Below are 15,373 nucleotides of genomic sequence, written 5' to 3'. Positions count from 1 at the left end.
TGTTCACACGGCTACCATAGAGGTCCGTTTTCCCGCCCTCTACAATGCACATGTGCCGATCAGAGGAGGTCGCAGGGTTCCAATCAGCCAACCACCGGAGTCTCGTCGTAGTCTGAGCAGCACGAGGCCTTCACACGCCGTCACCCTATGCCTGTACTGTTCACCCGTCGTCGTGTTTTGCAGCATTTTCCGGCGTCGCCTCTCAGTTTCCTGCATTGTCTCTTGGTTTCTGGCTCGTCTGTTGTTTTCTAACCCATCCTTGCTGCTTCTACTTCCTGGGTCCCATTGTTTGTTGTGATTCAGAGCACTTTTGGCTTCCTGAGAAAGCGTTGGCGCTCTGGTTAGTGGAATTCTTATCTACTTTTTATTCTGTGGTCCCTAGTGTGATCCATTTGGCTGATTAGTATTGGTGTGATAATTATTATCCTAATGGGTGATAACAAGTCTGTTGTTCCTGGGGTGGTTCCAGTAGTCACTAAGATTACTGAACACAAACTAACTTGGAAAAATTATCTGAATTGGAGTAAGACTATTCGTATTTATTTTCAGAGCATTGAGAAGGAAGATCACTTGACTGACAATCCTCCTGATGAAAAGGATGCCTCTCACAAGTCATGGTTAAGAGATGATGCATGGCTTCTGTTACAACTTCGTAACTCTATTAACAGTAAGATCATGCCTTCTATTACTCATTGTGAATTTGTTAAAGAGCTAATGGATTATTTGGCACTCTTATACTCAGAAAAGAAAAACATCTCTCGTATTTACGAGGTCTGTAGATCATTTTATCGGTTCGAGATGCCAGTTGACCATTCCCTCATAAACTTCTTTATGGATTTTAAAAGCACCTATGAAGAGCTCAATGTTCTTATGCCTATTTCTGATGATAGGAAAGTTAATGTGTCTCACCACGAGCAGATGGCCACCATGAGTTTTCTAACTACACTGCCATCTCAGTATGCGGCTGCTTGATCACAAATTTTGTCTGGAGCTGAAATCCCCTCTCTTGAAGAAGCTTTCTCTCGTGTATTAAGAACTGAACAAAACCCTTCCTCAGCTCTTATTACACCTACTAGCGCGTTACTCAGTCGAGGCCAGAATGACAATTGAGGGCTCCCTAGTCGTAGTGGTCTGAAACCAGCAGGTGGTAATCAGGAGCCCAAGGAAGTGATATGTTACTACTGCAAGGAACAGGGACATACTAAATGCACATGTTGTAAGCTACAAAACAAACAACAACGACAGAGCTCTGCCCATGTGGTCACAACAGCCAATGATATGGTTACTATCTCAGCTGCCGAGTATGCTCAATTGAAGTCTACAAATCCCCCTGTGAGTGTTGCTAGTGCAACAGGTAATGAGGCTACTACCCTTGTCTCTTCTTCCTCCAAATGGATCATAGACTCTGGTGCTACTGACCACATGACAGGTAACCGTCATCTCTTCTCTAGCTATAATTCTTATGCCAACCCTTCTGCTATCACCATTGCGGATGGTTCCCACTCTCGTGTCTTTGGATCTGGCACTATTAAACCTACTCCTTTATTCATTTAAAATCTGTACTCAATGTCCCGAATCTTGCTTTTAACCTTTTGTCTCCTAGCAAGCTTACTCGCAAATTAAATTGTTGGGTCTCACTTTTTCTTGACCATTACTTGATACAGGATCTTTTGACGAAGAAGATTATTGGTAGGGGCTACGAATCTGGCAAGCATTACTTCCTTGATGATCAGGGGTCTGGTGCGGTGGCTTGTACTGGTGGTGTCACTCCATTTGAAGCACATTGTCATTTGGGTCATTTATCTTTATCCTCTTTAAAAAAGGTTTATCCTCAGTTTCAACATTTGTCGTCTTTAGATTGTGAGTCGTGTCAGTTTGCTAAACATCATCGTCTACCGTTAGTGTCTAGAGTCAATAAACGGGCTTCGTCCCCTTTTGAGTTAGTGCACTCTGATATTTGGGGTCCGTGTCCAATTGAGTCCAAAGGTGGTTTTAAATATTTTGTCACATTTGTTGATGATTATTCCCGTACCACTTGGTTATATTTAATGAAAAATCGTTCTGAGCTTTTCTCTCACTTTTGTACTTTTGTTGCCGAAATTAAAACTCAATTAAATATGCTTGTCCACACCTTGTGCAGTGATAATGCTAAAGAATATTTTTTTGAATCCTTTCGCTCTTTTATGCTTCAACACGGCATTCTTCATCAATCTTCCTGTGTGGATACACCGGCTCAGAATGGTGTTGCCGAAAGAAAAAATCTTCACTTATTAGAAGTGGCCTGTGCACTTTTATTTCAAATGCAGGTTCCAAAACCATTTGGGCAGATGCGGTCTCCACAGCTTGCTTTCTTATTAATGCATGCCCTCCTCTGTCCTTGATGGTAACATTCCCTATACCACTCTCTTTCCTTCCAAAGCTTTGTTCCCTATTGATCCTAAGATCTTTGGCTGTGTTTGTTTTGTTCGGGATGTGCGTCCCACGGTCTCCAAATTGGACCCCAAGTCTCTTAAATGTGTCTTTCTTGGCTACTCTAAGTTCAAAAGGGTTATCGATGTTTTTCTCCTACCCTAATCGTTATCTGGTTTAGCCGATGTCACTTTTCAGGAATCTGTTGCCTACTTTGCATCTAATGCTTCCGCTTCACCTTCTCCACCGGTAGAGGAGGATACCTTTCTAGTATATTCTGTTAGTCTTAGTTTACCACCAGCACCAGCTCCCGTATTGGCAACTGGTCAACCACCTTTGTCTCGGGTCTACACCAGACGTTTGAAGGAAACTACTCCTACTGTTGCACCATATTCTGCTCCACCATTATCTGCTTCATCATTTGATCCTGTAGTAAGCATCATGCACCCTGAGCTTGACCCTGTTCCAGGTCTAGATGCCGATCCCTCAATTAACTCTGAGACACCTCTGTTCCAGATCCAGATCCCTCCCTTAATTTACCCATTGCCCTTCACAAAGGTAAACGTACTTATGCCCATTCTATTTCTTCCTTTGTTTCATATAACCACCTCCCCTCTCTTTCTTGTGCCTTTGTTGCCTCTTTAGATACTATTTTAGTACCTAAGTCCCTTATGAAGCCTTGTCCCACTCGGGTGGGGGTACTGCTATGGAAGAAAAGATGGCGGCCCTTCATTGTGCTGGCACATGGACCTTAGTCGATTTACCAGTAGGAAAGAAAGCTATTGGGTGTAAATGGGTGTTGACCCCTAAAGTTAAGGCGGATGGTACACTTGAACGCCTCAAGGTTTGCCTTGTCGCAAAAGGGTATGCTTAAAATTATGGTATTGACTACTCTGAGACTTTTTCCCCCGTGGCCAAGCTCTCTTCTGTTCATCTCCATGGCCACTACCTACAGTTGGGATCTCTGTCAATTAGATATCAAAAATGCATTCTTGAACGGTGATCTCCTTGAAGAAGTGTACATGAAGCAACCACCAGGCTTTGTTGCTCAAGGGGAGCATGGGAAGGTGTGTCGCCTTAAGAAATCACTCTATGGCTTAAAGCAAAGTCCTCGAGCATGGTTTGATAGATTTAGTATTGTTATGAAGAACTTTGGCATGCACCAGAGTAAGTGTGATCATTCTGTGTTCTATCAGCGAACAAGTACTAGCATGATCCTACTGGTTGTGTATGTCGATGACATTGTGATTACAAGAAACAATGCCTCGGGGATCTCATCTCTCAAGTCGTTCCTTAACTCACATTTCTAAACAAAGGATCTGGGTTCATTGAAGTATTTTCTGGGAATTGAAGTCATGAGGAGCAAGAAAGGATCTTATTGACTCAGAGAAAGTATGTTCTTGACCTGCTAAAAGAAACTGGGAAACTAGGGGCTGCCCCGACCAACTTCCCTATGGTCTATAATCCTCTGCTTGATGCTGATGGTAGCATACCATGTGAAAATCCTGATGAGGCTGCTAAGAGCAAGCCATTTAAAAATCCAGAGAGGTATAGGAGACTGATTGGGAAGTTGAATTACCTTACAGTGACCCATCCTGATATCACCTATCCAATAAGTGTCCTTAGCCAATTTATGGTTACGCCAACTGTCTGACAATAGGAAGCCTTAGAGCATGTGTTACACTACTTGAAGGGATCCCCAGGTCGTGGGATATTGTACAAGAATCATAGTCACACAGACATTGAGTGCTTTTGTGATGCTGATCATGGTGGGTCGAAAGCCACGAGACAATCTACTACAGGATACTATGTTTTTGTAAGAGGCAATTTGGTGTCCTGGAAAAGTAAGAAACAGAATGTGGTGTCACGATCGAGTGCAGAAGCGGAATACAGAGCCATGGCGCAATCTGTATGCGAGATAGTTTGGATATACCAGCTACTAAAAGAGGTTGGTTTTAAAACCTCGTTACCAGCAAAGCTGTGGTGTGATAATAAAGCAGCCCTACACATAGCTTTGAATTTGGTCTTTCATGAACGAACGAAACATATTGAGATTGACTGTCATTTCATCTAAGACAAGCTCAAGGAAAACTTCATCTCTACAGGACATGTCAGATCTAGCGACCAGTTGGGTGATCTTCTCACCAAAGCTCTCAATGGGGTTCAAGTTGAATATCTTTGTAACAAGTTGGGCATGATTGACATCTATGCTCTAACTTGAGGGGGAGTGTAGAGATATTATAAGATATGTAAATATCCTATAATTAGTATATAGGATACGATATGATATGATTTCATAGTAATGAGCCATTAATACCTAGGCTCCTCTATTGTATATAAATACCCAATTGAAGTATCAATAAAATACACAATTTTCATTCTCTAAATTACATCTCTCAAAAGGGTCTATGGTTAGAGAAGCTACATGTTTCTCATTCAGAGGAAGATGATTCTGATTCTCAAACCATGATGGCATTTCGCTCCCTGATATAGTCACTGAAAAGTTCTAATTCTCCTTAATCCTTTAACATGTTGGCCATCCTAAAACCAAGAAATTTATCATGCCAGAAATTGTATATAATTAACAACAAAAGATATGCATGGATTTGTGGATGGAAAATATAAAGACAAATATGCACATACCTGTTCAATTGAATCAAAGAGATGTAACAATTTTTCATCTGACAAAGTTCTCAATGAACCACATTCTCCTGCATCCATTAGACTTAAACATGGCGAAGGCTGCAGCAAAAATTGAAGCTTTGGGCATGAATTCAGATAAAGAGACTGAAGATTCAAAAGATTAGAAATGCAACCGCCAGGTAGATTCACAAAGTCGTGTCCACTCAAATCTAATATTTGCAATGATGACAAGCCACTGAGGTCATTAGGAATGATCCCATCAACAATATTGCAGTAGCTCAAATCTAATTCTGTCAGTGATTCAACATTGAAGATTGAAGCAGGCAATGCTAAGCCCCTAGGAAATGAATGCCTTTGAAACATTTGGTGTTGGAAAGAGGAAAGAGGCACTGAAATGCAACACTTTATTGATGAATATGGAAGCCTATATATAGGCCTGCAATGACTTAGAGTCCACTACACCAAAAAACTGAATATAATAATTAAAACAATGAAAGTGGGAAAGTGGGGGATATAGAATCGGATTACATGCAGGAATATGGGAAACTAACTTGACTTATTCAACTGATAAAATAATAATAAAATAAATCAGCTAGATGCACGTGAAGCATCATTTAACACTCCCCCCTGCTTCAAAGCAGCAGACACCCATTTGTATTCTAAAATCTTCAACTTTTCCAATCAAAAGTGACTTAGTCATTATATCTGCAACTTGCTCTTTTGTTCCACAATACTTCAATGCAATAACACCATCTGCTATAAGATCACGAATGAAGTGGTACCGGATATCAATGTGCTTTATTCTGCCATGAAAAGCTGCATTCTTTGTCATCACAATGGCTGATTTGTTGTCACAATAAATCTCTGTTGCATCTTGTTATGGTTAAAGAAAATTTGCCAATAATCTTCTAAGCCACATAGCTTGACAAGTTGCTGAAGTTATGGCTGCATACTCAGCCTCAGATGAGGATAAAGCCACAGTGTCTTGCTTCTTCGAGCTCCATGAAATAGCACTTGAACCAAGGGAAAAAACATATCCCGAAGTGCTTCTTCTATCATTAATACAACCTGTCAATCACTATCAGAAAAACCAAATAATTTGATATTTGATATTTTTGAGTACCAAATTCCAAAATCAATAGTGCTTGCAACATAACGAATGATTCTCTTGACAGTACCAAAATGACGTTTTGTGGGATTATGCATGAATCTGGAAACTACACTCACATAATGTGCAATATCAGGCCTTGTATTAGATAAGTAGTTCAAACCACCTACCATGCTTCTATACCACCTTGCATTAGCAGGTTTAGTACCATCTTCAGCTCTCAATTTTTCATTCACATTCATAGGAGAACGTGTTGTATTACATCCCAACATACGAAACCTTTTGAGCAGATCCATAGCATACTTTCTTTGAGAAATAAAAATACCATTAGAGCTTTGCTTCACTTCTATCCCAAGAAAATAATGCAATAATCCTAGATCAGACATTTCAAACTTCTGCATCATACTTGACTTAAAATCATTAATTACCTTTTCAAAAGATCCCATATAAATCATATCATCAACATAGAGGCAAACCACTAAAAAAATCAGAATCACCATGCTATTTCAGATAAAGAGTGGGCTCATAATCACTCCTTTTAAATCCATTTTCATGAAAATAGGAGTCAATTTTATGATACCACGCAGCGGGGCTTGCTTAAGCCCATACAAGGCCTTTTTCAGCTTATAAACTTTACTTTCATGGCCAGTAATAACAAAACCTTCAGGTTGAGAAACATATACTTCCTCTTTCAACTCACTATTTAGAAAAGATGATTTAACATCAAATTGAAATACATGCCATTTAAGTTGAGCAGTAAAAGCTAGGAAAGTTCTCACTGAAACATCCCATCTTTAACCCCCTCAGAGTACGCATTCATAAGCGTTATGGTTCAAGAAGGTCAAAATACAAGCCCGTGGATTAAAAATTTTCAACATAACTACTCGAATTACTTTTCACTGTTTAAACTTAGATTTCAGGTCCAATTTTGAAAAATCATAACTAATTCTGTAAAAATCATATCTCCTTGTGTACACATCTGATTGAGGTGATCTACCTCTCATTTTAAAGCTTGGGGTTTGTACTATGAATCTGTCAAATTTTGTGGCTTAACTCATTCATTTGATAGGTCAAACTAGAGCTATAAACTCATTGTTCAATGACTTACGTTTTATCCCTTAACCTCTTTTTACTTTAATTCTTTCTATTTCTTTGGCATACATAAATTGGGTTTACGCTTTCCCCATCATTCTCATAATTTCTATTCACCCCATAAATATTGTAATTAAATACATGACATCATTGCCATCCATAGCATAAATTACATAATAGGAGAATTACACATTGAATAATAACATCATTCATTAACGTCAATAATTCTTCACTTTATTCTGCTTGCCTCTCATGCCATTGTTGCCCACCATTGATTGACCTAAATAGTTGGTTAGGGAGGGGTGAGATTCGGGAGAATCTCAGTAGCAAACACTACCCATAAGCATGCAAGACACAATACACATGCATGACATGTTATAATATTACCATGAATGCCAAGGAAAGTAAGTTAAAGCATTTCATACTTTCATAACATATTACCAAGGCAAAGCATAACATAAACTTGCAAATATAACTTTGCAAATGTTTCATCATAGCTCAGTCACATCATGGCAACACAACCACATCATGCAAGCATACATATCAAGCACACAATATAGGTAAGTTCACTATCTTGTAACATAGCTTTCCTCTTGTTTTTCCTTTGATTCCCTTGTCTTTCCAACCCTATGGATTTTTGGTCAACACCATTAAACATCCTCTTGGATGTTCCAAGGTCCTAAACACATCAATATATGATGCAAAACAATTATTAGAATCAAGTCATCAACTTATCTCTACATAATTCTTTCTCGAACATACTTGAACTTTAACTTTTGAGTTTCAATTCCAACCTTCATAAAATTATCTCCACATACTATCCCCACATAATTTTATATAGAGAATCCATTTCCAAGCTCAAAACAATCAAAATCCAATCCTAACCATTCAGAACAGTTAAGGCTTAAAAGAATCACAAACTAAGGGAAAGTTGGATTTCTGGTAAAATCAACACCGAACCACTTGATTCTTGTTATTTCCAAGCCTTTAAACATGCTTTTAACACCCATATCATCTTCTCCTTTTCCAATAAATTTCGTGCAGCACCTCCCTATAGGATTTCAATCATCAAAAATCCAATCAAACCAACCACCAGCTCACAAATAACAAGGGAGGTAGAAACTACATAAAAAACGGCACTCGCACCTTGTTTTAGAGCTTGATCTGGCTTGGGATCACTTGGCCTTTCTTTCTCCCTCTTCTTTCTCTCTCTAGACACCATTTTACAAGAGCTTCCCCATAGCTTCAAGGTGCTTGGACGAAATGGAAGGGTGGGGAGGGGTATTTATAGAAAGCTAGAACAAATCCTGGCTGTTGGTTCCGATTTAATCCTAGCCATTGATCTTTATTTCTTCTCCAAGAAATTTGCCACATGTGCTGCCTTCCCTCTCTCCTATTAATCAGCCTTTTCCTGCCCAAAACATCTTCAAAATTTTGGACCAAGTGGAAGGGAAACAATCAGCCACATATGCAAGCTTATTTCACAAGCTTACTTGAGATATTTTGCAAAGTCATGGTTAAACCTTATCTAAACCAACTTGACCATGTGCATGGGCTTAGGGAGTACGAAATCCTCTGATTCTTTGGGCTAACTAAATGCCCCAAATCTGGTTAGGAAGCAATGGGATTAGTCTAGTTCAATCCCAACCGTAATCCTTTACCCGATTTGCTCCTTTTAGGCCTTTATTAGGAAAAATAGGTCGGGGCCTCCAAAAATTCATTTCTTTCCATGAAAAATCCAAATTTAATATAAAAGTATAATCTAGAAAGTTTGTGGATTTTTCATAACCTCTAACTATTTATTTCACATTTTTCTCTGAAATCAGGCTTTTACCGATAGAATTTCAGAAGTAAATTCCCCATAAATTATTTCCTTTATTTACAATGCTTGGAAAAAATTTTATAAATTCATATATATTCTTAAGGAACTTACCCATCTTTTTCCTTGAATTATTGAGACCCTTATATAATTAAAATAATTATATTTCCTCAATTTTTACTATTTTCTTCAAAAATTACTATTTTTGAGAAATGTCGCAATAATTTATTTTGGGTTATCTTCACTCCCAAAATATCATATATAACTCAAAAACCCCTAATTTATCCTTTTTCCATTTTTTAGGGAATTTTTGAGAATTTTTCATAAATTTCCCATTTTGACCCTTGAGGGACCTGACATTATCGGTCCAGCTCCCTTCTGGGTTTCTGAGCATTGTCAATGTACCTTTCATTGACTCTTAATCTTCTCATGGTATACTTATTGAGAAAGGAATATCCTATCCTTCTCTCCCTAGTGACTTAATTAATTGAATAATATTTAATTAGAGTCGATTTTGTCGAATTCTTTTCTACTAGCTCATAACTCCGTCGATCTGTCTCTAGGTTTCATTCTTTCCCTTCCATCATGGGGATTTCCTCTAATTTTTCTTAAGCCAAAAGTCAAACCTTAGACGGTGATTTTGAATTTCTCCGGATAGTGTATAAATAGGTTTTAAATTTAATTAAAGCTAACCTCATTAGTTTCTGGGGACAGAATTAATTTTATAATCTGTGTAAATTCCTCAACTACTGTTCCATAATTTTTCCTGATTATTTGAGGCCGTCTCATAACCTAAATAATTCAATTTAAGTTACTATCTCAAATTGCTCAAAACCCTGGAATGACTTCAGGGCATTTTTGTCATTTCTAGCCTTATATCAGCTCTGGGATCCTATTCCCATTTTTCTAAAATTTTTCTAAGTCATTTAGGCCCTTTTTGCTAACTCTAAGCATTGGCCGATCAGAACTTTTATTATTTACAATTAGGTCCCTACTTGGCCTAGGAAGTTTTTTTTGCAATTTGGTCTCTCCTTAGGCCTAACCTTCAGAACCATTTCTTACAAGTTTCTGGCATAATCTTTGGCCCTTAGTTTTTTTCAGTTCATCATTCTTTAGTCCCTGAATACTATTGTTTTACACATGTGCCCTTAGAAAATCTCTTTTTCCTTCTGAGGGATCTCCGGGACTTTTGTTGCATTGGACTTAGTAATCATCCTTTCCTTGTGCTATTACTTGTATCTATGAGCCAAAATTTGGGATGTTACACTCGCTGTTTCAAAACGAGCTACGAGAGAAGAGGTTTCATCAAAATCAATACCTTTTTGTTAAGCATAGCTTTTAGCTACTAAGTGTGCTTTGTGCTTTTGCACACTATTATCAGCATTATACTTGGTTTGAAACACCCACTTGAGCCCAATTGCTCTCTTGCCTTTTGAAAGATCAACTAACTCCCACGTATCATTCTTCTTGATACAATTCATCTCTTCAATCATTGCTTTTTTCCAAACTTGCTCGTTTTCAACATCCCATAAGACTCAGGATATGAAACAAAAAGAGCATAATTACAAGATTCATAAATCTCTAGTAAAGATCGAACCTTTCTAGGAGGAGTTTCACTTGAGGAGCTGGTGAATGAACTTGCTGGTGAAGATGTAATTCTAACTACACTGGAAGGTGATGACTGTGGTGTTTGTGAGCTACTACCACTTGATGTAGATAACTCCAAACCTGTTTGATGTGGTTCAGAGTTTCCTGCTTCAAAACTTATTGGAACAGAAACAGATTTTTCATCTACCTTGCTACTCCAATTCCAACTAACTTCTTCATTAAAAACAACATCCCTACTAATAATTATCTCGCCACTAACTGGATTATAAGCCTATAAGCTTTGGATTGCAGGCTATAACCAACAAAAATGCATTTTTCAGATTTTTCATCAAGTTTTTGACGAGATGATTTTACCAAAGCATAGGCTATACAACTGAAAACTTTTAAGTGGCATACCTGGGGCTTTACACCTCTCCATGCTTCATAAGGTGTCATGTTAGGGACTGCTTTTGTGGGAGAAAGATTAAGCAGATATATTACTATAGCTACTGCTTCTGCCCAAAACTGATTTGGAAGGCCTTTGGCTTTCATCATGCTTCTAGCCATTTCAACCACAGTTTGATTCTTTCGTTTAGAAATGCCATTTTGTTCTAGCGTATGTGGTGAAGTGAGTTCCCTGTGAATACCATTTTCCTCATAAAAGCTAGCAAATTCATTAGAACAAAATTCTCCTCCTCTATGTGTACGTAAAACCTTTACGCAACAATCACTTTGCTTCTCTACAAGAACTTTAAATTTCTTGAAATTTTCAAACACTTTAGATTTTAATTTCAAGAAATAAACCGAGCTCATTCTGCTATAATCATCAGTAAACAACAAAAAATACCGACTGCCATTCAAAGATTCAGTATTCATTGGCCCACACAAATCTGCATGTATCAATTCAAGACATTGAGAAGCCCTCCAAGACTTCCCTATAGGAAAAGATTTTTTACTCTGTTTTCCCAAAACACAGCCTTCACAAAAATCAATAGCATCAATATTTGGCAGCCTAAAACCATATCCTTTTTACTCAATAATTGCAACCCATTAAGATGCAAATGACCATATCATAAATGCCACAAATCAGAACTACTAAATTCTTTAACAGCCAAAGCTCTTTTTTCAACAGAAGAAATGTCAAGAGGAAACATTCTATTTTTAGTCATGGAAACTTTTGCAACTATTTGACCAGACTTCTTATCAAAAACATCATAACAGAAATCATCAAACGTGACTTTAAAGCCATTTTACATCATTTGTCCCACACTCAATAAATTATTAGCCAAATTAGGCACAAGCAAAACATAATTCAATAACTTCTTTTTACCATGGTCATTATGAACAGCAATCATACCTTTACCTCTGACTTGAACTTGCTTATCATCACCAAGTCGAACATCAAATTTGTGTGATTCATCTAGCTCTTCAAACAGTGAACGTGAGCTAGTCATATGATTGGAGCAACCACTATCAGTAAACCATATATCTTTCAGAGATTGAGTGTCTGGGAAATGTGCCATAAACAAGATCTCACCTTCTGTCTTTGCAAAGTCAGCATGCTTTTTTCACCTCTCTACTTTGCCCAACAGTCTGCCTCCTTATGCCTAAGTTTCTTGCACCAATGACATTGAATAGAGCCTTTTTGAAAAGCTCCAGATTGCTGTTGCTCATTCGATTGATTGCGGCCTTTGCCATTACCACGGCCTCTGCCTTTGCCTCTACCTCTTCCACGAAAACTACCTCTACCATTGCCTCTGCCTGCAGACTCCCCCTTCACCTGAAAAGCCTGCTCTTCACTTTTCTCTTGAAATTGATTCATCCTGTCCTGATGAGCTTACAGGGAACTCATTAATTCATCAAAAGAATACTTTGACATATCATGTGCCTCCTCAATTGTAGCAGCAACAAAATTAAAACAAGGAGTAAGAGTTCGCAGAATTTTTGCAACAATTATTTCATTAGCAATTTTGTCACTATAAGACCTCATTTTATTAACCACAGAACTAGCTCTAGACAAGTAATCTTGTACAGACTCAGCCTTCTGCATTATGAGATTCTCAAATTCACGACGGAGGGATTGGAGTTTTACAGAGATTACCTTGTCAGAGCCTTGAAACTTAGTCTTCAAAATCTGCCATGCCTCTTTAGAAGTCACTGCGGAAGCGATTCTAGAAAAGAGATTGTCGTGCACGGCTTGCTGGAGGAAAAATAAAGCTTTTGCATCACGCTTTCTGTTGTCCTTCAAACGTTGCTGGTCTGTGTCTGAGTCTGCAAAACCGTCCTCAACTAGATCCCATAAGTCTTGAGATCAAAAGAGGGTCTTCATATGGATAGACCAAAACTCATATTTATCACCATTGAATACAGGAATCAATGGTTGGGAGGTTGTAGAAACGCCGTTGGTTGCTGAAGAAGGACCATTAGTTGCCATATAGCCGTAGCGGAAGACGCCCAGTACAATGAGAGAAGATAACTTTAGTGCTGTTGGTTGGTGAAGAGAATAAAGGACGCTGTAGTGCGATTTTTGGTTCAGTTTGCTCAAGGTATCTCTCACTCACGGGAACAACTGGATTGCACTTTCACACAAGTCGCTCGCTCACGAGAAGGCTATTTCACTCTTACACTCTGAATATATCGCACTAGCTCAGATACCACGATTATTGGAAAGAGGAAAGAGGCACTGAAATGCAACACTTTATTGATGAATATGGAAGCCTATATATAGGCCTGCAATGACTTGGAGTCCACTACACTAAAAAACTGAATATAATAATTAAAACAATGAAAGTGGGAAAGTGGGGGATATGGAATCGGATTACATGCAGGAATATGGGAAACTAACTTGACTTATTCAACTGATAAAATAATAATAAAATAAATCAGCTAGATGCACGTGAAGCATCATTTAACATTTGGTTCCATGGAAAAGATCACAAACTTGAGTTGGAAGTTGGCTTTTTGCATCCACCAAATGCCAGTGTCTTTAATTTTTTTAAATAACAAATAGAAGGTACTTCTACGATAGCTGTTCCACTAGCATCAATTTTTTCCAAGGCTTTATTTTTATCAAGGTTTGTTAGCAGTTTGGAAAAAGTCGAGCAGCCGGAGACATCAAGAACTTTCAAGCACTTCAATTTGTGAATGCTATGGGGAAGGCCAACAAGATTTTGGCAACCCATTAAATCCAAAGTCTCGATCCTAGTTAAAAATCCAAGTGACTCAGGAAGTTTGGTTATACTTATCTTTTTTACATCAAGTATTCTGAGCTTTTCCATATTTTCTCTAAATTCCAGAAGATTTCTTATTTGAATGCATCCACAGGGAACTAATTTTTCCAGAGAATCCATTTCCAATTTTTTAGGAAGAACCTTAAAATTCAAGCAACCTTTCAAATTTACTTCAACAAGACAGTGAAGCTGCTCGAGTGAAGAATGAACTTCAACAAGTGATGTGCAGCCTTTAAGAACTAGTCTTTTTAAATTTTGAAATCTGACAAAATTTGGAGTTTGAAGGAGGTTTTTGGAATGGCTCAAGTCCAAAATCTTCAGATTCTTCATAGGCTGGGCAAATGAAAGATAGGATAAGTCAGTCATAAAAAACTTTACCTTGATCATTGAATTATGTGAGAATGCTTATAAAGTATCTAACTTGTTTGCCATTAGAAAGGTGTTTTATTTTGCTATTGTGCATTTTGAGATATACAAGCTGATCCATGTTCGCATTAGAAGGAAGAGATTCAACAGGATATCCATACCAATGAAAAACTTTCAATGTCCGAGGAAGGCCTTTGAGGCGAAGGGGAAGATCAAAATTACTTAATATAATGAGCATTTGAAGCCAACTCATTTGGGAAAAGGCTTTAGGATTCCAATATACTACCTCTTTGTCAAAGGCAGGTGGCAAAACGACACCTTCACTCGCTTCAGTTCCCTAATTATAAACATCATATTATAGTCACCGAGATCTCATGAGAAAAGGTGTGCAAATAAGGAATATAAACATGCAGCATTCATCAAAAAATAAGAATATTAGTATCCGTAGAAAATTAATTGCTTACCATATCTCTTTCTAGTAGTTGGTCAATGTCAACAGGAAGCCACAATCTATTGCGCCTTCCAACATTAATAGGAGATTCGTCAGTAATAATAAGTCTACCCATCTCTTGAACCAAATCATGCATCTCTATAGATGTAGTATTGCCAGTCTCTATTTCCGGAAGCAAAGATTTTTCTCAAAGGGTACGCAAACCAGATGTTACAGGAAGTTCGCAACTTTCCAATATCTGAACTATTTCATCTTTGCCCCACTTGTTAAAGAAACACGCAACATCCAAAAATATCATCTTTTGTGCATAACTTAGTTGATTGTAGCTTATTCTAAGTGTCTTGAAAATATCATTATCTGAATTTTCTCTCAACAATTTCAAAGCATCTTCCCATTCTGTTAAACCATCTCTGCCACAAAAGAATGAGCCTAAAACACAGAGAGCCAAAGGAAGGCCTTTTGCATAATTACTTGCAGATAGAGCCAACTGATGAAATTGTTCTTCATCAGGGATACCTCTTCCTCTAAATGCATTTTGACAAAAGAGTTGAAGAGATTGATCACGGTTCATGGGTTTCACCTTGTATGTTTCATCCACTACATGAGATTTCAGTAAGCAGCATCTCGCATTGTTATGATTATTCTACTGCCATCACCAAACCATTCCC

The 15,373-nt window shown here is 38.0% G+C and overlaps 1 protein-coding gene across 1 annotated transcript; it reads right to left on the bottom strand.

Moving 5' to 3' along the window:
• Window positions 1-5,662: 5,662 nt before the first annotated feature.
• LOC114713402 (uncharacterized) lies at window positions 5,663-6,402 on the bottom strand. Its single transcript, XM_028898041.1, has 3 exons — window positions 6,280-6,402; window positions 6,006-6,120; window positions 5,663-5,916 (listed from the first exon to the last, which is right to left on the bottom strand). Exons 1-3 carry the CDS (start codon window positions 6,400-6,402, stop codon window positions 5,663-5,665), a joined length of 492 nt encoding a protein of 163 aa, XP_028753874.1.
• Between the last annotated feature and the right edge of the window lie 8,971 nt (window positions 6,403-15,373).

This window comes from Neltuma alba, unplaced genomic scaffold (assembly GCF_004799145.2).
Source record: "Neltuma alba isolate B1F8T4 unplaced genomic scaffold, ASM479914v2 tig00001887_pilon, whole genome shotgun sequence".
In the NCBI taxonomy this organism is placed as follows: domain Eukaryota; kingdom Viridiplantae; phylum Streptophyta; class Magnoliopsida; order Fabales; family Fabaceae; genus Neltuma; species Neltuma alba.
Note: the sequence above shows the minus strand (reverse complement) of the source record. Positions and strands in the feature narration are given on the sequence as shown.

Coding starts and splice junctions, on each gene's coding strand:
- LOC114713402 (XM_028898041.1), bottom strand. CDS start 6,402: ATGAATGTGAATGAAAAATTGAGAGCTGAAGATGGTACTAAACCTGCT. Junction 6,121..6,279: donor GGCCTGATATTGCACATTAT/GTGAGTGTAGTT, acceptor AGTGATTGACAG/GTTGTATTAATGATAGAAGA. Junction 5,917..6,005: donor TTATCCTCATCTGAGGCTGA/GTATGCAGCCAT, acceptor AAGATGCAACAG/AGATTTATTGTGACAACAAA.